The 27,106-nt window shown below is 34.8% G+C and overlaps 1 protein-coding gene across 14 annotated transcripts in view; it reads left to right on the plus strand.

The window, feature by feature from the left end:
* Nucleotides 1-27,106, plus strand: part of OSBPL8 (oxysterol binding protein like 8) — a 156,420-nt gene that overhangs the window by 117,336 nt on the left and 11,978 nt on the right. For all 14 annotated transcript variants that reach the window (XM_058741952.1, XM_058741951.1, XM_058741953.1 and 11 more), the window contains 12 exons: nucleotides 169-372; nucleotides 3,148-3,232; nucleotides 4,512-4,683; nucleotides 7,639-7,876; nucleotides 8,491-8,675; nucleotides 11,799-11,880; nucleotides 12,400-12,498; nucleotides 14,711-14,807; nucleotides 19,765-19,863; nucleotides 22,157-22,254; nucleotides 24,117-24,206; nucleotides 25,466-25,602. In XM_058741952.1, the coding sequence (XP_058597935.1) occupies nucleotides 169-372; nucleotides 3,148-3,232; nucleotides 4,512-4,683; nucleotides 7,639-7,876; nucleotides 8,491-8,675; nucleotides 11,799-11,880; nucleotides 12,400-12,498; nucleotides 14,711-14,807; nucleotides 19,765-19,863; nucleotides 22,157-22,254; nucleotides 24,117-24,206; nucleotides 25,466-25,602 (1,586 nt within the window). The remainder of the gene's footprint in view (nucleotides 1-168; nucleotides 373-3,147; nucleotides 3,233-4,511; nucleotides 4,684-7,638; nucleotides 7,877-8,490; nucleotides 8,676-11,798; nucleotides 11,881-12,399; nucleotides 12,499-14,710; nucleotides 14,808-19,764; nucleotides 19,864-22,156; nucleotides 22,255-24,116; nucleotides 24,207-25,465; nucleotides 25,603-27,106) is intronic.

Consider the following 27,106-nt stretch of genomic DNA (forward strand, 5'->3'; position numbering starts at 1 on the left):
TCTTTCTGTGCAGTCCTTGACATCTAGTAGCTTAAAAAAAAATCTACTGAATCTTAAGTGTATATGTTGTAGAAATTTTAGATATTTGCCATTACTGAATTTGTATCTTGTGGAGCAAAAAAGATAAAAACAGCTTTATTTCCTAAATTAACTTATCTTTTTCTGTAGATTCGTGGTACTTTAAAGAGTTGGACCAAGTTGTGGTGTGTTTTGAAACCTGGGGTGCTACTGATTTATAAAACCCAGAAAAATGGTCAGTGGGTAGGAACAGTCCTTCTGAATGCCTGTGAAATCATTGAGCGTCCATCAAAAAAGGACGGCTTTTGTTTCAAACTTTTTCATCCTTTGGAGCAGTCTATTTGGGCAGTGAAGGTAAGCACTTTGTTATATAGGTGAAAGGTAAAGATGGCAATCTGTGAGTAGCACTGAGATAAATCAATTAACCTAATGATTGCTAACCTAAGCACTTCTAAATTTGCTTGTTTTCAAGTGCGTTATTCCTCTTTTTTTCTCTACCCACAATGAATTGTGTACCAAAAGGCTTTGTTTACCGTTAAGATCTAACTTAAGGGATCTTAAGCCACCTGGGTGGCTCAGTCAGTTAAATGTCTGACTTCAGCTAGGGCATGATCTCGTGGTTCGTGAGTTCGAGCCACCCATGGGGCTTTGTGCTGACAGCTCAGAACCTGGAGCCTGCTTCAGATTTTGTGTCTCCCTGTCTCTCTGCCCCTCCCCCGCTTGCATGTGAGCGAGCTGTCTCTCTTTCTTTCAAAAATAAATAAGCATTAAAAAAAACTATGAAAAGATCTGACTTAAAATTTTTTGAGGAAAATGTTTCCCAAATTTACTTTGTACCTTATAAACTCTTATCCATGGGGATTCAGTTTGTAGTGTGTTTTTAAAAATTTGCAATTACCAGAGCACCTGGGTGGCTCAATTGGTTAGGTGTCCAACTTCGACTCAGTTCATGATCTCACAGTTTGTGGATTCAAGCCCCACGTCAGGATCTGTGCAGATAGCTCAGAACCTAGAGCCTGCTTCAGATTCTGTGTCTTGCTTTCTCTCTGCCCCTGCCCCACTCATGCTCTGTCTCTCAAAAATAAATAAAAATATTTAAAAAATAATAAAACTAAAAAGCATAACTGTGATCACTCCTGTGTTATAAAAGCAGAAACTTAATCAGGAAAATAGGAACGCCTTATTTGATTAACTACCAAGGGATTCTACAAACAGACATTCCATATACGCTAACGGAATTAATGAATTTAGTTTAAATTCTTACAAAGCAATAATTGTTTCAGTTTCTAGGAAGATCAGTTATACATGAATAAAGGGTTTAGATGTTCTCCCTTAAGGAAAACCACCTAATTGAGATGTAGAGTTAAAGTAGTTTCAGCTTAATTTTTTTTTTTTTTTTTTTTTTTTTAGTGTTGCTTAATTAGGCAGTATACATACACCTCTTAAAAACCTGGACTTTTAACCTTTATTTCAGTAGTCTGTAGTCATACCAGGAATAAATTTAGGATTAGAGACTTAGTTTCATTCTGGAATTAGGTACTTCCCATAGGGAAAGAATTTAACCTATAGAACCTCTGTTAACTATATATCATGTGATTCTCAAGTAAGAAAAAAAAAAAAACCCTTTCAAAACCTTTTATGTACAGTATTCTTTACTACTACTCTTAGGAATTGTAAGGATTATAATGAATTTTTATTTTTATTTTTTTAATGTCTTATTTATTTTTGAGAGCGTGTGACTGGGGAAGGGGACAGAGGATTTGAAGCAGGTTCTCTGGTGACAGCAGAGAGAGCCTAATGCAGGGCTTAAACCCACAAACCGTGAGATCATGACCTGAGCCAAGGTCGAATGCTCAACCAGCTGAGCCTCCCAGGTGCCCCAGAATTTTAATGAATTTTTAAATTATTAAAAATTTTTAATGTCAAATTTATTGAATTCCCAATACTGGTGGGAGGAAAATTTGCACAATTAGACAATCATCAGAATATTTTCCACAAGCAAAATATGCTCAGGATATTGTTTAAACACCTTCAAAGTCAGTATCTATGATTAAGTAAAAGTAATATTTGTGAGTTTTTACTTTGTATTAGGGACTCGAACATTTTATATGGACTCTTTTTTAATTCTCATACCTTTAAGGAGGTTATAATTTTCCCCTCTTACCTAGGTAAAGAGATTAAGGCCTAAAGAGTTTACCTAAGAAATTTTTCTAGCGTGGAACCAAGCTTGAAACCTAAGCAGTGTGACTAGATCCTACTCTGTGATGGTTCTAGGAACTGGCCCATAAATTAGAAAGCTATTTGAAAATACCCAAGGGATATTACAGTATTAGTTAAAATTATATTGACTTTTTCTACTTTTTCATTTTGAATCTTTACCTTCTTTATGTTTATGCTTCTCAAATTCATTTTATTCTTTGATCTTACAACTTAAAATTATTTAATATCAAAATTATACTGTGAGTTCATCCTCAGATTTCCTTCCCAAAGAACTGTGTTCACCTAAGATTAGCCTTGGAGATACTAATTATTTAGGGTTCTTGGTGTTCTATATACTCCTAAAACAAATAACCCTCACCAACAACAACAAAGACAAAATTCCATTTTCTTTCTGGAAAAATAAAATTAACTTTTTTAGTTAGTATTTCATAACAAGTATTTTATAACAAGTATATCAATGGTTGTAAAATAGAGATTTTTTTTCCCCTAGACCTATTCAAAATTCATTTCTCTTTTTCTTATAAATTTTATTTCCAGCTTTTGTTTAGGCCTCTAGAAATTTAATGTTACTTAGTATCTTTGGGATGGAAATTCTCTGTTAAATTAAACTTTGGCCTAGTATAATAAGTTGCAGGTTTTTCTTTACTATGTGAACCATAAATAGAGATCATGTTTAATGATAGCTCTAAGTTGTTCAACTTTCTATTAAAGACGTATACTTGTTGGAGGAGGAAAACTTTCCTCAATACTTACTTTCTTAAAACTTTACCTAATACTTTTTAAGCATAAAATTAAAGCTTGTTTGCATTTAGATTATTATAGGTAATAGTGGATAATATGAAGTTGAGATTTCGTAATATGAACTGTACACCTTTGCTTTGCTTTGCTTTGCTTTGCTTTGCTTTTCAGGGCCCCAAAGGCGAAGCAGTTGGATCTATAACTCAACCCTTACCTAGCAGTTACTTGATCATCCGAGCTACTTCAGAGTCAGATGGTAAATACAGATTTTGATGGATTAGATTTTGGCCCTCATTTTTAAGGGTTTATTTTATATGCCACTGTGTATTTTCCTTTGGGGAAAATCTCTTTAGTATGGTACTGGAGCAGACATATTGTAATTATAAATTGCTTATAATACTAAAAACATTAACTTTGTAGACAACAGTCTGATAAGAAGCACTGTATAATTGAGTGATGAATTAGCGTAAAGTTTTCTTCTTCATCCTCCATTGATATGTTAACACTCTTTACTTTCGTTAGTGTTCTTTGTGGTAACTCGCTAGGTTTTGTACTTTTAGAGGTACATTTAATATTATTTGTATTTTGTTATTAAAAATTAACATTTATACACGTATATACTGTTTTGAGTTTTTTTATATAGAAGATTCAAATACAAACTTTTCTGCAGTTAGTAACTTAATTCTTGAAGCAATATGGAGAGGGTAAAACTTATTTAATGGGAAAGCCACACTAGCTTTAAAACCTTAATAATTGATAATGGATTTCTTCCTCACTTTTATGTTTTATAGTTTAGACTAACTTAGCCTAGGGAATCTTGTAACCTTTTAGAGTTTACTTTTACCTGATGATTATTTTTAAAATATCATACGCACAAGCTTATGTTATGAAAAGCATTTTTCTTGGCTGATGTTTCCAACAGATATGGAAATATATATATACATTTTAAGAGCAACTAACTTTTATTTTGCTAATACAGTTCTAAATTTTAATTTAAAAATAAAGTTATTAGTGTTTCTACTAATGCGGCAGTTAATGACAATATTGTACAGGCATTTATTTCCATGACTTCAGAATTTTCATACCTATAAGTAAAGTGGATGGTAGTAAACCTGAGGTTCAACCTTTTATCAGAAACAAAATATTAATTTGATAAGTTTGTTTATAGTAGAAGCATAACCTGTTTAGTGTATTTTCTGTACCTTCGTTGGTAGCTACAAATTATGCTACCTGTTAATGTTCTAAGATTTTAGAAGTAAAGTGTGTTTATTTTAGATTAGATGTACTTTCTAATGTGTTCTATATACTGTTCATTTACCAGTGGTTTTTAGATGCTTGGTCTGTGAAAAGCACTTGCTAAACTGAAAAACTGCATTAAAAAATCCTTGCAAGATTTTATATTCACGTGAACTTTTCCAGTGAATGTTTCTCAAAGAAATAATAGTATGCTTAAAGGTTAACGGTATTAAACTAAGATGGATGCTGGTTTTTATAGTTTCTTGAACTATATTGCTTATGAATCTGTGTTCTTCTAGGAAGGTGCTGGATGGATGCTTTGGAGTTGGCCTTGAAATGTTCTAGTCTCCTTAAACGTACAATGATCAGAGAAGGAAAGGAACATGACCTGAGCATTTCATCAGAGAGCACACATGTGACTTTGTATGGCTTATTACGTGCTAACAATCTCCACAGTGGTGACAACTTTCAGTAAGTAGCTATTGCCACTAATTTGGTGATTTTTAGAAGGGATGATGTTATTCACTAGGTTAGTTGGCAGGCCTAGAATTTTTGTGGTGTATCTAGAATTGAACGTGGCTGTTTTCTTCCCATTATATGGTCTGAGGCCTGATTTACCATTTGCTTATTTGCTATAATAAAGTATAAAAAGTTATTTCCTTTATTTCAGCTAATGTGAAGTAGTTGTTCTTTCCTAAATACATACCTTTTCTTTATACATGGTGTTCCCTCCATTAAGAATGTTTTCTAGTCCTCCTTGCTCTTTTTTCCTTTCATAATCCCATTCTTCAAGACCAATCTCAAATATTACATCAAATGCAAAGCGTTTCTTGCTTCACAATAGTGAGATATAATCTGTTCTTCTATTACTGTTTTGTAGCACTTTTTAATTTTTTTGGTAATGGCACTTGACTTGCTCTACTTGGTATTTGTGGAATGCTCCTGTTATACCACAGGTGTTTCACGTTGGAACTGTATCCTATTTGTGGTTTTATACCCTGAAACATTCATTGTAGTTAATACTAAAAAAAAAAATATTTCCCTGGGGAAACAAATAAGTACCTTAGTTGAGGTTCAGATCTCTTTTGTTGCTTTGGAGGGAAACTTAGACTTCTCCTCCCTTGCCCCAGTATTCAGCCTCTGGTCTGAAGCTACTTATTCCCAACAGCACTGAGGTTACTTACCTCAAAGTTAGGAATGGGTGTTAGTTGGTGCCCCTTCCCAAGATTTTTCCCTTGAAGCTCTTCAGCTGTAAATAGTCCATTGTTTTTATTGAATACCAGATAATTTTTAAATGCTCTTATTTTGGAATCTTAAAAATTCATCTGCACATATTTATTCATTTAAATTTTTGAGCCTCTTTTGTGTATGAGACATACACTTTACTGTATTATTCACTGCATTATAAATAGGGAGATGTATCAGATATGATCCTAAATTTGAATCCAGTGCAATAGCATACTAGCTTTCTGATCCTGGAGAGATGTTTTATTTTGTTTAAAACCTATAAAATGGCAGGCAACTATAAATGATAGGAAGATAAGAATGACACAAACAACCAAAGGAGAGATGCTGTAGGGTAATACAGGATCAGGAGAATTTAGAAGTTGGAAAGATAACATTCAGCTAGGGAATCAGAGGGAAGATCAATATAACAGATTTTTACAAAGGTAGTCAACATAGCAACATTTTCATTTGGCTGTATGACAAAACATGAGCTAAGAGATGCAGAGACCAGGGAAGTGGAGGCCTACCTTTGAGATACATAGTCTGCCTAGATGTAAGGGACAGGGAGTGGGTAAAATTAAAGAAGATTACAAGTTTTAAATCTCAGTGACCGATAAGATGATAGTAAAATAAAGGACCATGTTGGGAGATGATAATATATTAAATAATTGCACATGTTGAGGATGCATTGGCCCCAGGACATATACGTGATATCAGCCAAGCGTTTAAAAACATGGGTCTGAAGCTTATTTCTGCATGCATGGGTTTGAAAATCAAACAAATGATGGTGAAGGCTTGAAACTGGCAAGCCTGCCAAAGGGGAGAGAGGACAGAGAAAATAAAAGAGGGTCAAGGAAGATTAAAATATCTTACAGATGGAAGGAGGTAAAAAGGATCAGAGAGCTCAAAAAGTCAAACCAGTTACATGGAACCGAGGCACTAATACCATTTTAGGAAAAATAATTGTCACAATCCTGTAATGCAGAGAAGTCACAGAAGGTTAAGATTATACAAGGCCACTGGATTTGTCAACTAAGCTGTCATTAGTTACCTTTAAAGGAACAGATTCAGTGGATTTAGGGGAGTGAAAACCAGATCATGAGAGATTAAAGAGTGAATAGCTGATAAGAAAGCAGAGACAGCAATTTTAGACTGCTATTTTAAAATATATGATTATAGGGGTGCCTAGATGGTTCAGTGGGTTAAGCATCCGACTCTTAACTGGCTCAGTTCATGATCTCCCGGTTTGTGAGATCGATCCCTGCATTGGGATCTGTGCTAACAGTGAGGAACCTACTTGGGATTCTCTCTCCCTGTCTCTCTCCCCCTCCCTCACACGCATGCTTGTTTTCTCTCAAAATACATAAAGAAACTTAAAAAAAATACATGATTATAAAGGGAAAGAAAGAAAATAATTACCATAAGAATGAATTTCTATTAGAAATTCTTTGGTTAGAATCCAAATGAAGATTTTGGAAAATAAGTTTTTTTAATTTTTTGAAGCTGGAAGTGAGTTTTTTTGTAAGTTCTATTTTGTACAGATTATTAACCCTAATCACTGTATGAATAGGATGGGGGTAGCATCTTAATCTGTTTAGGCTATAGGTTTATTTCCATAAACTGAAATATCCATTTCTAGTTCTCCTTGGATTTTTTTTCTCAAGATTAAACCTGTGAGTCAAGTATTAAAGAGATATAATTACTTACCTTTTACATTTTCACTCACTTCAAGTGACTTTGGAGAGACCTTTACAGAGGGAAAGTCATAATTCATTTGAGTTCACTTGAGAAGCTGATAATCTTGACTTGGAAGTTTTTCTTTAGGCCAGAAGTGACAGGTTGATTCAAGTGATGATGTTTGTAAAACCAAGAAAAAAATCTAGCAAGGCAAAGTCTAAAACTTTACTGTTGGAAGCTTTTTGCCCTAAATGGTAAAGAGGCAGAGTTCAGAGTGTTCTTTTGTAATATTTCCCAGGTTATTTAATTTCTCTGTGTTTTTATTTATTAATCTGTAAAGTGAGAATAATAATATTACTTATCTCATAGGATTATTTTTGAGTGTTAACTGAGTAAAATTATCTAAAACACAGAACAGTGCCTGACACTCAAATTCTGAATAAATGTTCATATCATTCTGATTTATAAATTAAATATTCTTTGTCTCTTTTATTCTTTCTCTTAATATTTCTTACCTTCAAGGTTAAATGATAGTGAAATTGAACGGCAGCATTTTAAGGACCAAGATATATATTCTGATAAATCTGATAAAGAAAATGATCAAGAACATGATGAGTCTGACAATGAGGTGATGGGGAAAAGTGAAGAAAGTGACACAGATACATCCGAAAGGCAAGATGACTCTTATATCGAACCTGAGCCTGTGGAGCCTTTAAAGGAGACTACCTACACTGAACAGAGCCATGAAGAACTAGGAGAGGTAAAAGTCTATGATTTTCAGGGATATTGGTTTTCTGATCTTTGGAAATTTTCAGCTGAAATTGAAGACGTTTCTTTGACCTATTGCTTATTTTTCTGAAAGAGAACATTTAGATGATACCTATTTTATTTTAAAAATTGCATACACGTGAAATATCTCGGGATTTATAAATAACGTGTGTACTCACATGAGTACCAATAAATTCTATTAAATTTAAAGTTTACATTTTCTTCAGGTTTGTTTTTGAAATAGGATAGTACTAGTACTCCTTAATGTCATTGCCAGGTACAGTGTGAATTGCAAGGACACATGAGTTTGTAATGTTCCTGGTATTGCTAATTCTTAGAAGTGAATATGGTATAAAATAATTGCATGTAATATTTTTTGTAATGAATTCTTTGTGTATATCCTTCACTTTGATGTCTCTTAACAACTACTCTTTTTACCTAAGTTTTATAGCTATAGACTTATTACCTAATGAGTTATTTCCCATTTTAAGAATGCTTGGGATAGTCTTACAGAGTATGCATATTTCAACATCAGCTGTTTTTTTACATATCTAATGTGTCTGAGATAAATATGATATTTGAGTATTTTTTTGTCAATTGCTAAAGGCAGGTGAGGCTTCTCAAACAGAAACTGTGTCTGAAGAAAACAAAAGCCTTATCTGGACACTGTTGAAACAAGTCCGTCCTGGCATGGACCTGTCCAGGGTGGTTCTGCCGACATTTATTTTGGAACCTCGTTCTTTCCTGGATAAACTTTCGGATTATTACTATCATGCAGATTTCTTATCTGAGTAAGTAGATTCTCATTTCTTAAAATGAAAGATGCTTCATGGTTTTAAGAGATTTTTTTTTCAGAGCGCAAATTACAGTGGTTATGCCTTACCAAAACTAGGCTCTAATGAGATGTCCCTCTCTCCACCAGTTCTACAGTTGACCTTCATAAGAAGAATACTTAATACTTGGCTCTAATGTTTCCATTTATGTGGTTGAATTGAGAGATCACAAGTGTGAGGAAGACAAGGAGTCTATCCCTTACCTGACAGACAGTACTGCTTTCACACGCTCCCTGTTTCCTGACCTAACATGGGGAGAGGTGGTAGCGTTCCTTGTTCTCCCCCAGGTCACCTAAGCTCTTGTTCAGGTCCCATCCTGGGGCTTGTGCTTCTGTTTGTACTTATCCTGTCTGCATGCTCATGAGGGATGTGCTGCTTTCCACAACCAGAATGCTCCGCCAGTTGCTGGCTCACGGTATAAATCCCCACTTTCATCTTTGCTTTGTTTCCTGCCAGCTGATCCTGGATGTAATTCTGGGGAAGGCAGGCGTAAAGGAGGTGGAGGAGGAGCTGCCGATCTCTTTCCCAGCGGTTTCTTGGGGAACCAGTAAAAGACATCAACTTTATGTATACCTTTCCAGGTTTCACATGCTGCCCCCATTCCAGCTGTTCAAGACACTGCGTGTTCTAAGATGCTAGGTTCTGGTCCTGTGGCCTGGCTTTTAGATTCTTTATCAATATCTGTATTGAATTTATTAGTTGCTTTATTAGGCTGTTAGTTGCATTAGTGAACGTTGCAAAAGTCATAAGCTGAATCAAAAGATAATTGAAAAACTGGGAGATTTTTTGCAAATTAAGGCATACCCAAATTGTTAATCTCCCTAAAATAAAAAGGGCTCTTAGAAATTTAATGAAAATGACCAGCAACCTAATAGAAAAAGGAGAGAGGAAATGACCAGGTACTTCAAAGATGAATAGAAACAGTGCTTAAATGTGTAAATCTCACTCAAAATATGAAAAGTGCAGATTCAAACAAAAAGATACTGTTTTTTATCGATCACAGTGACCAAAATCCAAAAGCTTTTATACCCCAGTTTTGCTTTATATATTATAGTTCTTTTATCTGTGTAGAAATTCATTTCTCTGAGTGTGAGGCAGGTTCCTGTGAATCACAGTGAGATCTTCCTGAGAGATGCCCACTTTCCTAAGTTGAAAGGTTGCAGTTTTCTGGCTACACACCCTTTTGCCAAGGCTCTGTGGGGCAGCAGGCACTTGTATGCTGCTGCTGCTGCCACTGCTGCGTGACACAAACCAGCACAGTGCTTTTGAAAAGAACCTGGCAGTGTTTACCAGAATTATAGATGCAGTCAGTCCTTTGATCCAGTAATTCTGCTTCTGGGAATAGTCCCTACAAATATATCTCTACATATTCAAAATGACGTATATACAAGACTGTTGTGGTAGGGCTTGTAATAGAAAAAGATTAGATAACTCAAGTATTGAGCCACGGTTGACTGGTGGGTTAATAACATACGGTGCATTTACATATAAGGAAGAAGTTTGTCACCTGATTTGGAGGGATCTCCAGGAAGGCTGCGTATTTTTATTTGCTTCTTTATGCTTAAAGAAAACTGTTTATTAAAAACTAAAAAAAAAAAAAAAAGTTGCCTATATGGAGAGATGGGACAATAGCAAGACATGTATACTTCTCCGTGTTGCTTTGCGTTCTGAACTATGCAAATACAAAATAGTAAGTAAAGTTGAATAGCAAGAGAATTTAAATCAAGATAGGAAGAGCACAGAAGGTTGCTACTCCCTGTAAGAGCAGCGTTTCAACTTGGCACAGTGGTCAGTAAACCTAAGCCTGGTCTCTTCCATTTCACACTTCATCTTCAAAAATCACACACTGAACCTTCAGACATGCTTGAAGGAAGTAATAAATAATTAAATTGTAATATACGTATGTATGAAGTTGTAATGTATATATTATATATATTATATATTATATATTATATATGCATACATATACATGTGAAAACTCAGAATTCACTTCTGACATCTACAATGTTTTGCAGCATTTTGCAGTTTAGAGCAATAGCAAAAGGGTAAAGGGGTAGCTGAGTCATGGCTTCTAAAAATTTCTTTAAAATGAAAATTGTTCTTTGATTATCTGTTACAATGATCGAATTTATTTACTCTGGAAAATCATTTGGTAGCACTTAGGGTTGAAGGCTAAAAATAGCGCTGATTGACTTAAATTATCTTAAAACTTCCATATTTGTGATTTGAAACTTCTCTATTTTGTAATAGGAGCTCAAGGGATATACAGTCCTATTCCTAGGGGGGCATTTTGCATGGGAGAGGCTAATATCAACCTCTTGTCCTCCCTTCTTGTAGGGCAGCATTCACCAGTTATCCTTAATCTCCTCTAATTGAAATAAGTGACTGAGAATAGACTAAATCAAATGAACTTGATCCTTCTCTGACATATGGAACTGAACACCTCTCACAAAATTGTTGATGAGGCTGCTTGGCCATTGCCCCATCATTGCAAATACTAGGCATCACGCAGTTCTTGAATCTCAAAATACATTCATTTTTTTCAATCATAATTTCTCACAGAACCCCTGGCAATATCTAAGGCTCTCCAGAACCCCACTTGAAAAACCTTGGTTTGGAGAGTTTGTAAAAACTACTTGAACAAAGACCTGGGCAGTGTATCAAACAATGGGAAAAATGGGGAGAAAAATAACCAGATTATGAAAAGTTATTCTTACAGACTGATTTACATGGTTGTTTTTGCCATATGTTTTAAATATGACTTATACTTGGGGCACCTGGGTGGCTCAGGTCATGATCTTAACGGTCTGTGAGTTTGAGCCCTGCGTCGGGCTCTGTGCTGACAGCTCCGAGCCTGGAGCCTGCTTCGAATTCTGTGTCTCCTTCTCTCTCTGCCCCTCCTCCACTTGTACTCTGTCTCCCTCTGTCTCTCAAAAATAAATAAATGTTAAAAAAAAAATTTTTTTTTAAATATGACTTACACTTTCCAATCATATACTCAGTTGGTTTACTTGATAAATATGAGGGAGAATTTGTGAGATATTTTGTAAAAGTTTTGTTTATACCATTTTGTGTTTTTAGGGCTGCTCTTGAAGAAAATCCTTACTTCCGTTTGAAGAAAGTAGTGAAATGGTATTTGTCAGGATTCTATAAAAAGCCAAAGGTAATGTTTATATTTAACTTTCTTTAGCCTAATATGAGTTCTTTATTTTTTATGTTATCTTTATCTATTGAAAAGCATTTCAGGGCCTCTGAGTTAGAAAAATTGTAAAATACTTAATCATTTAGACCTATATTATGATTGAAGTTACTTCACTTTATTTTTTTTTATTTTATTTTATTTTTTTTATTTTTTTTTGTTTATTTTTGGGACAGAGAGAGACAGAGCATGAACGGGGGAGGGGCAGAGAGAGAGGGAGACACAGAATCGGAAACAGGCTCCAGGCTCCGAGCCATCAGCCCAGAGCCTGACGCGGGGCTCGAACTCACGGACCGCGAGATCGTGACCTGGCTGAAGTCGGACGCTTAACCGACTGCGCCACCCAGGCACCCCGAAGTTACTTCACTTTATTTCCTGTCTCTACTGTGAAATTTTATAAGGATAAAAGTTAAACCCATTTTGACTGGGAGGAGGTGAAATCTTCCAGATGTGTAATTTGAAACTTGTATGTTTTTTTCCTAGGGACTGAAGAAACCTTACAATCCTATACTTGGTGAGACTTTCCGTTGTTTATGGATTCATCCCAGAACAAACAGCAAAACATTTTATATTGCTGAACAGGTATTAGAAGTGCATGTTACAGAAACAAAACTGGTTCAGAAGTTACTGGGATATTTTAATAAAAAATATTAACTCAGTAAACTCACTGTTGATTATTAACCTTTCTTATTAGTGAACATTTGGTAAGCACTTAATCATTTAGTACTGAATATGACTAAATACCATACTTACAGGTATTACTATTATAGTCATGGAATCCTGTGACCAAAAATAAATCTTTATGTTTCCTGAGCCATCCTCCCACACTGGTTTTGTCTTCTTTGTGACCAAAATTGTTCAGTGGTTTCCTAGTTCCTAAATCAGATTTTACACCTGTTTGTCTGGCATTCAAGGTCTTCCTTATCTTTCTAAATTAATCTCAAATTTGATGCCTTTCTGAACCTTTGGCAGTAGTTCGACCTGTCTGTGCATTCACAACTAGGTAACCTGATACTGTACTTTTTGGCCTCATTATTTTTATTTTATTTATTTTTTTATTTTTATTTTTTTTTTTTATTTTTTTTTTAAATCTTTTTCCAACGTTTTTTATTTATTTTTGGGACAGAGAGAGACAGAGCATGAACGGGGGAGGGGCAGAGAGAGAGGGAGACACAGAATCGGAAACAGGCTCCAGGCTCCGAGCCATCAGCCCAGAGCCTGACGCGGGGCTCGAACTCACAGACCGCGAGATCGTGACCTGGCTGAAGTCGGACGCTTAACCGACTGCGCCACCCAGGCGCCCCGGCCTCATTATTTTTAAATTTAATTCTCCCATCCCAATATTTCTTCTTAGCTATTTTCCATCTAAATCAACCCTAACCTACTCCTCTTTCATGATCCAAGTGACTACACCTCCCACTGATTTCTCTCTTCTGTATTCTTTTTTGTGATCTCCATTAAGCTGTTATTTTAACACTTACATTAACTTTTTACAGAATATTTATTTCCCTAATCAAATTGTCAGCTCCTCGAAGGAATGCCCTTCCTACAAATCTTTTTGTTGTATATATAGTAGGCAGTCAAAAATATTTCTTAATTTTGGGACTCCTGGCTGGCTCTGTCAGTGAAGCATGCAACTTTTGATCATAGGGTTGTGAGTTCGAGCCCCACGTTGAGGGTAGAGATAAAATATCTTTAAAAATTTTTTCTTGGTTTTAATCTTTCATTAGTTTGGACATATATACATCTTACTCATGATTCTCAATCTTTCCCCCGTCCTCCCCTTTACTCCCTGGTCCTGAGGAATATGACATTATTTCTCAATAACAGTGACCCCTTACTATAATAATTCTCATGAGAAGTTTAAGAAGAATGAGGAGACTATGTTTCATTTGAAAAACCTTCCTCTTCCCTAGAAATTTTGATATACGTTTCAAATTGAAACCACTTATCTGTGTATTAATTTTTTAATTGATTATGCCACCTTGCATTTTAGTTCATTGTAAATCCTTGCTAAATTGAGAAGCTTGAGAAGAGTTTGATTTTAGCTTTGACTCATTTCAGAAAACATAATGTGTATATATTTTGAAAATATTAGATTACTGAAGTAACATTTGTTAAAACTTTTGTTTCCTACAGCCTGTTAAGTAATCTATACAAAAATAGCCACTGTATTAGTTATCCATTGCTGTATAAATAAATGGCTTCCAAAATTTAATGGCTCAAAACAAACATTTATTAGCTCCTACAGTGAGGTTTAGCAATCTGAGAGCTGCTTAGCTGGGTGGTTCTGGCTCAGGGTCTCTCATGAGTGTGCAGTCAAGATGTCAGCCAGCTTTGCAGTCATCGAAAGACTTAGCTGGGCTGAAAGATATCACTTCCGAGCTCATCACGTGCCTTTTGACAAGAGCACTCAGTTCCCCTCCATATGGGCTTCTCTGTAGAGTTGTTCACAACATGGAAGCTGGCTGCTCAGAGCTAATGATCTGAGAGAGAGAGAGACCAAAATGGATGGTGCATTATAGCTTAATTTCAGAAGTGACATACTATCACTTCTATACAAACTTGGTTTGGTACACTGTAAGAGGAGCCTATCTAATGTGTGAATACCAGAAGGTGGTTTCCTTGGGAGATATCTTGGAGGCTGGTTACTATAATCAATGTTTAATTTTACCACTTACCAAACATTTCTTCGTATTAATTATTAGAGTATACAGTTAAGACTTGAACTTTGACAATAGTACAATAATATGCTTATGTGACTATATTTTATGTTTTTTTCTGTGTTCAATAGGTGTCCCATCATCCACCAATATCTGCCTTTTATGTTAGTAACCGAAAGGATGGATTTTGCCTTAGTGGTAGTATCCTGGCTAAGTCCAAGTTCTATGGTGAGTTTCCCCTTGTCTCAGTCTGCCCCTTTTTTCTGGAAGGTAGTATTTCCTGGTGAGCTTTTCTATAGACAATGTCTTGGGTTGTTTTCAGAAAGGAATTTATATGTCATTTTAAGTATCATCTTTACTTGGATAATGGCCTTTCCTTTGTAGTGTTTTTCTTTGCCCATTCATAAGTATGATTCATAAACAGGACTCATTTTGTATAAGTATTCATCACATATGTGTAAATTCATCACAACCACCATTTATCAAAAGACAGAATGACCACTCTTAGCCATTTTAGTGCATAATGTATTTTTTTGCTTTTAGTCCCACTGAAGGTTTTTGTTCTATCTCATTGTATCTTGAGGGGTTGGTCATTCTATTTAGTCTTTGAATAAAGAGGGAAAGAATACAAGTACAGTTAGAATACTTGGTCCAGGGTCAGTCAGTAATGGTAATTAATCTTGGGCCAAACAACATACTAATAAAAACTTTCATTAGTGTGAGGGAAAATAGTGAAATATGGTTACTGTAGGAAACCTTAATCTAAAAACTATGACAATTCAAACAAGCAAATGGCTAAAGCTGTATACTAGTAGAACGTATTTAATCTTAATTGCTTTTGTTTTTTAAAATTAATTTTTAAATGGAGAAAAATCAATGAATTAAATGAAGAATTTTAAATCTGAGAGAAAAAAATAATTATTCTAAGATTGGGAAAATATGTCAACAGAAACTAAGGGTCTGGTTACCTGATAGAGTGGAGAACCAAAGATGGGTCTATAACAGGGAAATCTAACAATAGTTTTTGATAAAAGAATATGGTATATGCCTTTATTTTTCTTTAAGGTATCCTTTATGTGTTTTGATGTTTGGGGTCTTGATTTTGGTTTTTTGCCTAGTTTTACATTTTGCTTGTTTTAGAAGATGATTTTTTTTTCTCCTATATTTAGGTTGTTCTCTCCCCGCTTACCTCCCGTCCCTCCATGCCCCTCCTCTGATTATAACATAAATGACTTTTATGAGCATGTGTTCTGCGCTTGAGAAATTTTTATGAGTACCAAGTGCATCGCTCACTTTCTGGGATTACTTCAGCAGTTAGCCTTGTTTTTTTCTGTTACATTATGATTTGTGTATATCAGAGCTATCTGTTACTTTATATTTTGAAAGAGTTTACAAAATTCAGGCCTTGTAGGGGCACTTTTTTGATAACTTCCTTCTTCCATTTGGTTTTTGAATTGTTTGTATAGAAACTGCTAGGTGAGTTGATAGTTTATATTGGTCTAGGAATTCATTTTTTTTTTTTAGTTTAAATGAAGCTAAACTTAAAGACATCTGGATAGAGTGTATTCCTCTTAACATGTAGTTTCTGTTTCTTTCTTGACGTTTTGTAGTTAAGGAAAAATTTAAAAGGTGTGTTAATACATTTTAAGACAAAGTATTAACAGAGTAAGAACATTTCATAAAGATAAAAGGTTTAATACATCACCATAATAATAAATGTATGCCTAACCACAGAACTTCAAAATACATGAAGCAAAAATAGAATTAAGGGGAGAAATAGGCAATTCTAGAACCATGGTTGTACACTAACACTCTCCTCAGCAAATGATGAGACAACTAGATAAAATATAAGCAAAGACGTGTAAGACCTGAAGAACACTATCAACCACCTTACCCTAATTGATATTTCTAAAGTATTACAACAGACAATGACAGAATACACATTATTTTTAAGTATATATATGGTACTTTCACTGGTAATGATGATATTTGATGACAAAATAACTCTCCATAAATTTTAAAAGAATTCATACAGAGTATGTTTTGCAACCTCAAGGAAATAGAATTAATTTTTTTTTAATGTTTATTTTTGAGAGAGATGGAGACGGAATGCGAGTGGGTTAGGGGCAGAGAGAAAGGGAGACACAGAATCCAAAGCAGGCTCCATCCAGGTTCTGAGCTGTCAGCACAGAGCCCGACATGGGGCTCTGACTCACGAGCTGTGAGATCATGACCTGAGCCAAAGTTGGACGCCACCCAGGCGCCCCTCAAGGAAATAGAATTAGAAACGAATAATAAGATACCAAGTTAAGCTCCAAATATTTAGTAATTCAACAACACACTTCTACAATCCATGGACCAAAGAAGAAATTGCAAGAGAAATTAGAAGATATTTTAAACTAAATGCTAATAAAAATGCAACATACTAAAATTGGTGAGATGCGGCAAAAGTGGTGTTGAGAGGGGAATTTATAACTTTAAGTTAGAAAAGAAGAAAGATCTAAATCAGTGATCTAACTTCTTACCCTATGAAATTAGAAAAAGAGCTAATTAAGTTCAAACTAAGTAGAAGAAAGGAAATAATGAAGAGCAGACGTCAGTGTAGAATGTAGACAAACAGTACAGAAAATCAGAAATTATTAAGAGTTGATTGTAGACTGATCAAAAAAAAGGTACAAATCAGGAATAAATGAGCAGAATCACTACTGATCCTACAGATACTGAAAGAATGATAAGGAAACATTATGAACAATAATGTTCCTTAGAACAGCTTAGATGAATTGGGCAAATCCCTTGAAAAATAAAAATAACCAAACTGACCCAAAAAAGGCATAAAATTTTAATAGTCTTAAATCAGGGAAAGAAATTGAATTAGTAATTTAAAGTCTTCCTTCAGAGATATATTCCAGTTCCAGATGTTTTCAGTTCTTCTAAACATTTAAAGAAGCAATTATACCACGGCACCTGGGTGGCTCAGTCAGTTGAACGTCCGAATTTGGCTCAGATATCATCTCACGGCTCATGAATTTGAGCCCCACGTCGGGCTCTGTGCTGCCAGCTCTGAGTCTGGAGCCTGCTTCGGATTCTGTGTCTCCATCTTTCTCTGCCCCTCGCCTGCTCATGCTCTGTCTTTGTCTCTCTCTGTCTCAAAAATAAACATCATGGGGCACCTAGGTGGCTCAGTCAGTTAAGCGTCAGACTTCAGCTCAGGTCACGATCTCATGGTTCATGGGTTCGAGTCCCGCATCAGACTCTGTGCTGACAGCTTGAAGCCTGGAGCCTGCTTCAGATTCTGTGTCTCCTTCTCTCTCTTCCCCTTCCCCACTGGCACCCTGTCTCTCAAAAATATATAAACGTTAAAAAAAATTTTGGAAGAAAAAAATTAAAAATCATTAAAAAAAATTTAATATATATAATACCAAAATATATACCAAAGAAATAATACCAAAAAAAAAAAAAACCAATTCTATACAACTGTTTATAGAAAATAAGAGGAAATGTTTCTCAGCTCATTTTATGAGGCTTACATACCCTAATCCCAAAACCAGATATTATAGGAAAAGTACATATTATTATCTCTCATGAATATATAGTACATGCAAAAATCCTTACCAAATTAGTAACAAATCAGTATTTATGAAGAGTAGTATACACATAAAAGGATATATTAAAATGATACATATCATGATCAGTTTATCAAGTGGGATTTATCTTAAAGGCACAGGTTGGTATATCATTGAAAATTGGTGTAGTTCATGTTAATAGAATAAAAGAAAACTATATTTTAATAAATGCAGAAAAAGCATTCGACAAACTTCAACACCCACTCATAATAAAATCTCTTAACAAACTAAGACTAGGTTAAAGGTATCTGTGAAAAATAATAGCCAGCTTCATACTCTTAAGGTGAAAATTAAATAATTTTTACTTAAGATCAGGAACAAGGCAAAGATGTTGACTCTCACTACTTCTTTATAAAATGTTATTAGAGGTTGTAGCCAATGCAGTAGGCAAGTTAAAGAAAAAGCATACAGATTAGAAAGGAGGAAGTTAAAAACCATATGCATACCTAATCTATATAGAAAATTCTCAAGAGTATACCAAGCACTACTAGAACTAATAAATGAGTTTAGTAAGGTTGCTGGATACAAGGCCAAAATAAAAAGTCAGTTGTATTTCTGTATACTCAGAATGAGCACTTGCAGAATGAAATTTAAAAAACAACTCATTAATTATAATAGTATGTGAAAATAAAATATTTAGGAAAAAAATAAAAGATGTATAAGACTTGTACACTGAAAAACTAAAAAGCATTGGTGAGGAAATTAAAAAGAATTTAAATAAATGTTGTTAAAATGGTATGAAATGTTGTTACGACAGCATGGATGAATCTGGGAAACATTTTGCTAAGTAAAAGAAGTCAGACACTGTAAACTATTTTATGATTCCATCTATACAAATTCTAGAATAGGTAAAACTACAGTGATAAAAAACAGACCAGTGTTTTCCTGAGGCTGGAGGAAGGGGGAACTCTATGGGGCTGATGCAAAGTTCCATATCTTGATTGTGATGGTGATGGTTACGTGACTGTATACAGTTGTCAAGAGTATCAAAATACACACTTAAAGTGGGTCATTTATTGTATGTAAATTGTACCTCAATAAAACTGATGATAGGGGAAAAGAAAAATACACTTGGGAGAAAAGCTAGAAGAAAATACCATGAAATTCTATCATCAATTGCATTTTGATGGTTTGTGCTTATGTTTTCTTTTTCTAAATTATCTATAGTAGTATTGTGTCCGTTTTAGTACTTAAAGCTTGGGACTTAACTATGTAACTTGCAGGTAAATAATAATGTTTTTATTCAAACATTAGATACATTAAGCCATACCATAAAGCAATGTTTTATTGCACGTCCCACACTTCTAAGATTTTTAAGAGCCTCATGTAAAATAACATAATAAGCACATAACTGTACCTTTTTAACGTGCTCATTTTATAAGACCAGGAATATGGGTCATGTATATTTTGGACATAAGATAACAAATATATATTTGGGCACATTGAGATTGAGACGTTTTTAAGACATTCCACTGTAGATCTATGAAGGGTGTCCTAAATATATTTTATCTTGAATTGGTTGCATTGATTTTGTTAAATTTAATAAATAATATTTAATTTAGGAAATTCATTATCCGCAATATTAGAAGGAGAAGCACGATTAACTTTCTTGAATAGAGGCGAAGATTATGTCATGACAATGCCGTATGCTCATTGTAAAGGTAAGTATTTCCCATACTTGAGTTAGATATTCCTTAAACCTGTTTAATATATATGGCTGTAATCTGTTGTGTTTTTTGATTGATGGAGTCAGCCTTTCATTTGAAAGTGTCCTTGGTTTATAGGTACTGAAGATTATTGCTATCATCTGCTGAATATTTCTGTGGTGAATTAATTCACCTACATCAGACTTTTTATAAAACATACCTAGTTGGAAGAGGCTGATTTATAATAATCGAATTTCATTTGCCTAATGTGCAGGTTTTAAAATTGATAAAACTGCCCATTATTTCAAAATCTTCAAAAGTGATTTTCATTTTCTTGTACTACCACCCCCTATTAAAATTTTAATTTCCTGATTCTCAGTGTACTAAATACTTTAAAAATGTTTCTTATTCTCATTTGGCAATTTCTTAAAAACTAATGTATTATACTTTCCCCCCATTATTAAAGATAGTTAAAATTAAAATAAAGATACTAAACTATCATTTACAACGGGCCAGGTACCCAGCCATTCTGTGCATTTACATTTATCAACTCATTTAATCATTCCAGCAGCCCTATAAAGTAGATAATATTGTCTCTGTTTTATGGATGTGGAAAATGAGACACAAAGAAGTTAATTTGCCAGAGATCACATAACTAGGATGTTGCAGAGTCAAGATCTCTGTGACCTGCACTACTATACTATAGGGCATCAGCTTGGTCATTATCTGTATACTCCTTCCCAGCCCATTTTTTAAAAATAACTTTTTTGGGTACTTATCCTCTTTTAGGGACTGATTCATGTAAACATGGAAATTATTTAATGTGGCCTCATTTCACAGAAACAAAAACCGAGAGTTTTAAGAATCTTACCTAAGGCCAAATCAGCTACTTAGTAAGAACGTTGAGACTAAACTCTAGGCTTGTTGACTCCTATCGACTGTAACATGGACCTACTTTGTGTGAAGTACAGGAGTGGCCACCTTGTGGCCTCAGGCTGGATAACTCTTAGAGCTTCATGTGTGATTCTTAAAATAGACATGAAGTGAAATATCTGAAATTATGAACGGAATTGATAAGAAATATATTTTTAAATTTTATATCATTTAGAATAAACAAAATGATATTTTATATAGATACCCAATGCCAGTGGCTTTTTTTTTTTTTTGGCATGAAAAAGGAGATTATAATAACCCCTTTGTGAATGAGCATAGGAAATAATGATTGCTTTCTACCCTTGTGTATTTTCTAAGATGTGTTCCCCAAATCATTAATCTCACAAATTGCTTTACAAAAGGAGTTCCATAGCCAAATAAGTATGAGAAACATTGCATAGTCTGGTCCCCTCTTGGAAATTAACATTGTACATTTGCATATTAAAGGCAGCTTTAACAGTTTCATACAAGAACACACATAGTTTAACAGAGTTAAATGAATTTTCTCAACTTTTCACCACAGAACCTATTTTTGAGGGAATTTTTTATATGTTTGTCTTACTTATACAGTTGATTCTTGTTATTTGTAATAGCTATGTTCCATAAAGTCATCACAAACACTGTTTTAAAGAATGCTAAACTATTGATCCTAGGGGAAATGCAAGGTTAGGTTCCTGTGAGCCTCTTGACACATTTTCATCAATCAATCAATACCTAACCTTGTTTCTATTCAAAGACGCCTTATTATATATTATTGATTCATTAACATTGAACTGACAGCCAACAGCACTATAACTCATGCCTGAGTCAAGCTTTAACAAGATACATTATAGCCTTCTGTACTTAGAAATGCTATACAGTACATTAGCACTCCATTTGGGGGTCATTTTTAAACAACAAAATCCCCAAGAAAAAGCACCAAAATGTGAAAAATGTGGCACTTAAATATACTGCAAAAAAGGCACTTGTTTACCAAATGAGAGATGAAACCAGAAGGCAGTGTTACCTTGTTCAACCTCAGCTGGCAGTTTGCACATTGGACAACTCAAATTTTTCACCACTCTGTGCATGTCCATGAATGATTACAAAAGTGCTGTGAGTATTTATTTGGGGATTGCTAATATATTTTAGTAAGAATGTGAATTCTGAAATAGTTCCATCTACAAATGGAATGAAATCTGCAAATAATTGTATCCTTTATTTAAGTCCTACAGAAACAACTTTATGTGTATGTTACTGATTGTTATTGGGTGGGACAGAATGCTCTTGAATTATTGGTTTTTCCTAGAAGAAGATTAGATTATAAAGTTCTGCTGGTTACTAGCCAGTGTTGCTCTCTCTCCAACCTTTTGTCAAAATTGTTTTTTTTCTTTAGGAATTCTTTATGGCACAATGACACTGGAGCTTGGTGGAATAGTCAATATTACGTGTCAAAAAACTGGATACAGTGCAATACTTGAATTCAAACTTAAGGTTAGTAGGGAGAGAAGGTATCACCCAATTAAAGAAGATCTGTGCTATAAATATTGAACAAAGAGCACAGTTTAGTTCCTTATTAAAAAATAAATATAAGAACACAGAATTCATTAAAAAACAGCCTTGGCAGATCCAAATCCACACAAAACCATCATTTTTTTTTGTTTTAATTTTAATTAATAAAACTGTTGGTATAATATAACAAATGAGATCTATGGAGTAAATGGATAGAAATTTCTCAGTAAATTAAAACATTACAAGATACCACAAAGCATGTATCAGCTTGAGCTGTAGTTGTGTACACTAAGAATTGTATGCCTAACAATTTACTCCAAAACTCACAGCCTTAAAAACAACCTTGTTCTGATCCGTAGGGGTTCTATAATTTGGACAGAGCATATTGCGGATGGCTTATCTCTGCCACATCACGTTTGGGGCCTTAGTTGGGAAGCCTTGCAGGTTGTGAGTGACTCAGCAACTGGGGCCAATAATCTGAAGGCTCAATCACTTCCATGTCTGGTGCCTGGACTGGGAAGACTAAAAGACTGGGACTGCTGATCTGAGCACCTAGTATATGTGGCCTTTCCATTTGGCTTGGCTTCCTTACAGCATAGAGGCTTCAAGGTAGTCAGACTTCTTACTTGGTGGCTCAGGGTTCCAAGTGCAAGTGTTGTTGTGACCAGGGTGGAAGCTGTATTGCCATCCATGACCTGGTCTCAGAAGTCAAATTACATCACTTCCACCATTTTCTATTAGTTGAAGAGTTATAAGCTCACTCAGATTCAAGGGGAAGGGGCACCTGGGTGGCTCAGTTGGTTAAGCATCCAACTTCGGCTCAGGTCATGATCTCATGCTTCATGAGTTTGAGCCCCATGTCAGGCTCTGCGCTGACAGTACAGGGCCTGCTTGGGATTCTCTGTCTCTGACCCTCCCCCACTTGCACTTTCTCTCTCAAAATAAATAAATTAAAAAAAAAAAACTTCAAGGGGAAGAGATATGGACCCCACTTCTCAGTGGGAAGATGGCCATCTTTGGAAAATTCTCTCTGCCTCTGAGTGAAAGGGAAATTTAAGACCTTTTCACCATGGCTGCTATTGGTATAGGACAATATATTATATTCAAAGAATATTTCTATGAACTGTTTAATATTTGTTAAATTTCTCCTATGTTGCTATCTAGCCGATCAGCAACTTTGTTCTAATAAAAAGTATCTCTTTTAAGTATTATTTGGTGCAGTGCCCTTTGTTGTTGTTGTTTTTTTAATCTTAGCAATTTTTTTTTTTGTATGGTGATAGTGTTATTTGAAAACCATGACTAAAGATGTTTTAAGTAATTTATGATACTTTTAAGGGTTAGATTGGAACATCAAAATTTTGTCACAGATGAGCGACATTAGTAAGGCAATATAGTAACTCAAAGTGTTTTCCTTATAATTTAATTTTGGAGGATTTTTGGTTAAGTATTGTTTTACTGTTTAGTTTTGAAGGCAGGGGTATTATTACTTCTAACAGATGAGTTAAGTCCCTTAAGTCTACTGAATTGTTATTGCTTCAACATACCGTAGCATTGACAGCTCAGTTGAGTCAGGAGAGAGCAGAGAGCATGAGTTATCATTTGTGATCTTTCTCAACATGTTTATTTGGACTTCACACAGTCTGTTTATTTTTACCGATTTTTTCCACAGCAACAAATTCCGATTTCATTGAACGTTTCTGACTAAAATTTGAGTCAGCATTTCACCCTTCATGCTTTAGTAGCACTGTAACTATATACTTACTTCTTTCGTTTGTTTTTGTCTACATTATATGTAAATATAGGATAAAAGTAAACTCTTTCTGTAACATTTTCTCTTTTAAAAGCCATTTCTAGGTAGTAGTGACTGTGTTAATCAAATATCAGGGAAACTTAAATTGGGAAAAGAAGTCCTAGCTACTTTGGAAGGCCATTGGGTAAGTATTTTTCTATTTTAGCTTTAACAAAAAGAATTTTATTCTGTGAAAAAAATTAAAAATCACATTTTAAAAGTTCACTTATTCCATTGCTAAAAACATCACTATTCACTATAAGCTTCAGCTTAACAAATATTTTGGCATTGATCTGTTATCAACAATATTTAGTGTCTTGTAATAATACTTTACCTTTCCAAAAGTTTAATTCAATCAAAATAGCTAACACTTATCATTTAGAATATACTGCATTGTTTAAAAATGTTACTCGTATTGACTCATTTGATACTGAAGAACTGTATGAAGTGGGTAATACTGTTTCCGTATTACAGAGGAGGACACTGAGGCACAGAGAGTTTAAACAGTTTGCTCAAAGTGATGGAGCAAGAATTCCAGCCCGTGCACTCTGGCTCCAGGGCTGCTTCTCGGAGCAGTGTCCTGCTCCTCACCTAGAAGAAAGAGGCATTTCCAATTAGAGTTACAGTTCCTTTTCAGGGACATGGAAAGGGTATAGTGGTATTTGGAAGCAACAGCTTTTATTTATTTCTCTGCTGACCTAAATTCGCACTTACCTAATTTTGTTAAGAGGAGCTTAAATGAAAACGGTATATCATGGTACTGCCTAGATGCACTGTCACTGTGAACACTGAGTGTATGCTGTTTTCTGCATTATAATCAGAAAGTGATGAGAAATGTGATGAGAAAGTGAAACTGGATCTGGAGGTTCAACCAAGAGGCCGCATATGCTCTGTAATTTCAAAATTTTACTTCTATCTAAAAATCATTTGGAAAAAAAGATAAAACTATCTTTTTTTAAAACATGAAATTTCTAAGATTGTACTCAAATTTTTAATGCTAAGAAAGGTTCTTTGAGGTTTGTGTTGAGTACGTAGATAGCAGCATCTCATTGTAGCTGTTAGCAAATACTGTGCTCCTCTGTGACAATTCAGAAATCGTTGTTGAGGTTTCGCAAGTAATTGTTGGAAATTTGTTTATTAAGTAAAACTTGTGAAATCTCATGAACTTTTTTTTTTTGTGTGTGTTCAACCAAAAGTTTTAAATGACTAGAAGTACTTATTTAATGGTTTTATGAAATGACAAGACATTTGGAGCTTTTAGAAAAGTGCTAGTTGTATTTGTTTTAGAAATGTGTTTAACTGTGGGATTAAGTACAGGAAAAAATTATTATATTACTATACTAAATAATCCTAATTTAAATAATGATAGTTCTTTACATTAATTTTTAATTTCTTTAAATACAGGACAGTGAAGTTTTTATTAATGACAAAAAGACTGATAATTCAGAGGTCTTCTGGAATCCAACACCAGACATTAAGCAGTGGAGATTAATAAGGCACACTGTAAAATTTGAGGAGCAGGGAGATTTTGAATCAGAGAAGTAAGTATACCATTTTTCAGCCAACTTCATGAACATCGAAGAGTATTTTTTAACCCCTCAATAGTTGGCCACTTTTCTCTGTCACTTTTCAGTCACATTTTAATTCAAAAATAGTTTAACATTTGTGCGATGTGACAGGATTTTTTTTTTTTTGTATATGTGAATGTCAAATAAATATACAAATCATACTAGTTAAGAAATCGTACTGGTTTTCTGCAGCTCTAAACTAAAACTTCCCATTTTTTCCTTTCTCTTATCTGCTCCAGGGCCTATTTAAAAACAAAAGCTTTTGTTTGTATAAAATTATGGGACTAATTTTTCTTGATTTGCAAAATATATGAACTATGTCACTGGATATGCAGGCTTCTAGAGGACTTCCATTAGTTGAGCAATAATTAAAGACATAGCTTCTATTTTTTTTTTTTTAATTTTTTTTTTTAACGTTTATTTATTTTTGAGACAGAGAGAGACAGAGCGTGAACAAGGGAGGGGCAGAGAGAGAGGGAGACAGAGAATCCGAAACAGGCTCCAGGCTCTGAGCTGTCAGCACAGAGCCCGACACGGGGCTCGAACTCACAGACCGCGAGATCATGACCTGAGCCGAAGTCAGACACTTAACCGACCGAGCCACCCAGGCGCCCCGACATAGTTTCTATTCTTAAGTCATGGAATTCTTGCTGGATCTCTTATGCTTTTGAACCAAAAAATTGTATGAATACTGCCCAGTTTTATTCTTAACTATATTTATTTGTGTTAGAAGTTTTCTGTGTAAAACACACTCTACCAGGTACTTTTTACACAATAGTTTAGTCCTCACTACATGTTCTCACATGCATATCATTCTCTGTCATGGTGATTCAAGTCTGTGTACTTTTCTTTTGCACCCAAAATTGGGGCTGTCAGAAATGAAAGAATATGTATGCGGCAGTTCTAAAAATGGTTTCAGCTGTAACCACATGATGCCCTCTATCCAGGGTGAAGCTTTGCAAAGCATACAACAATTTTTGAGGTGTGAATGTAATTTCACATATTTTAAAGATGAGGAAACGAGTCTTAGGATAAGTAACTTTTAGTTCACCAGCCAAGCAGTGACAGAAACAGGATTCAACCCAAGTCTGTCTGATTCCAAAACCTATGTTCTTTCAGTCACAACATGCTGTCTTCACAGGTAGAGTAATATAGATGTCATAGTTTTATTTGTCCAATAAAAAACTAAACTTTAGTAGGGGAAAAGATTTTACCTCAGTCAGTGGTTCTCAACATTGGCTACACATTGCAATCACCCAGAAAACATTTAAAAAACCAGTACTTGGGCCTTCTTCCAAGATTCTGATTTTAAAAGTTCTCTGATAATTCCTACGTTCAGGGTTGAAAAGCATGGCATTACAGTGTTGGATCTTTGAGGCTAGTGGATCTTACACAGTGTGTATAAGAATCATCCAAAGAACTTAAAAATGTAGATTCTTGAGCGTTCAGTACATTCTTATTATCTTGGGTCAGCACC

Source organism: Neofelis nebulosa, chromosome 8 (genome assembly GCF_028018385.1).
Source record: "Neofelis nebulosa isolate mNeoNeb1 chromosome 8, mNeoNeb1.pri, whole genome shotgun sequence".
Classification (NCBI taxonomy): Eukaryota; Metazoa; Chordata; class Mammalia; order Carnivora; family Felidae; genus Neofelis; species Neofelis nebulosa.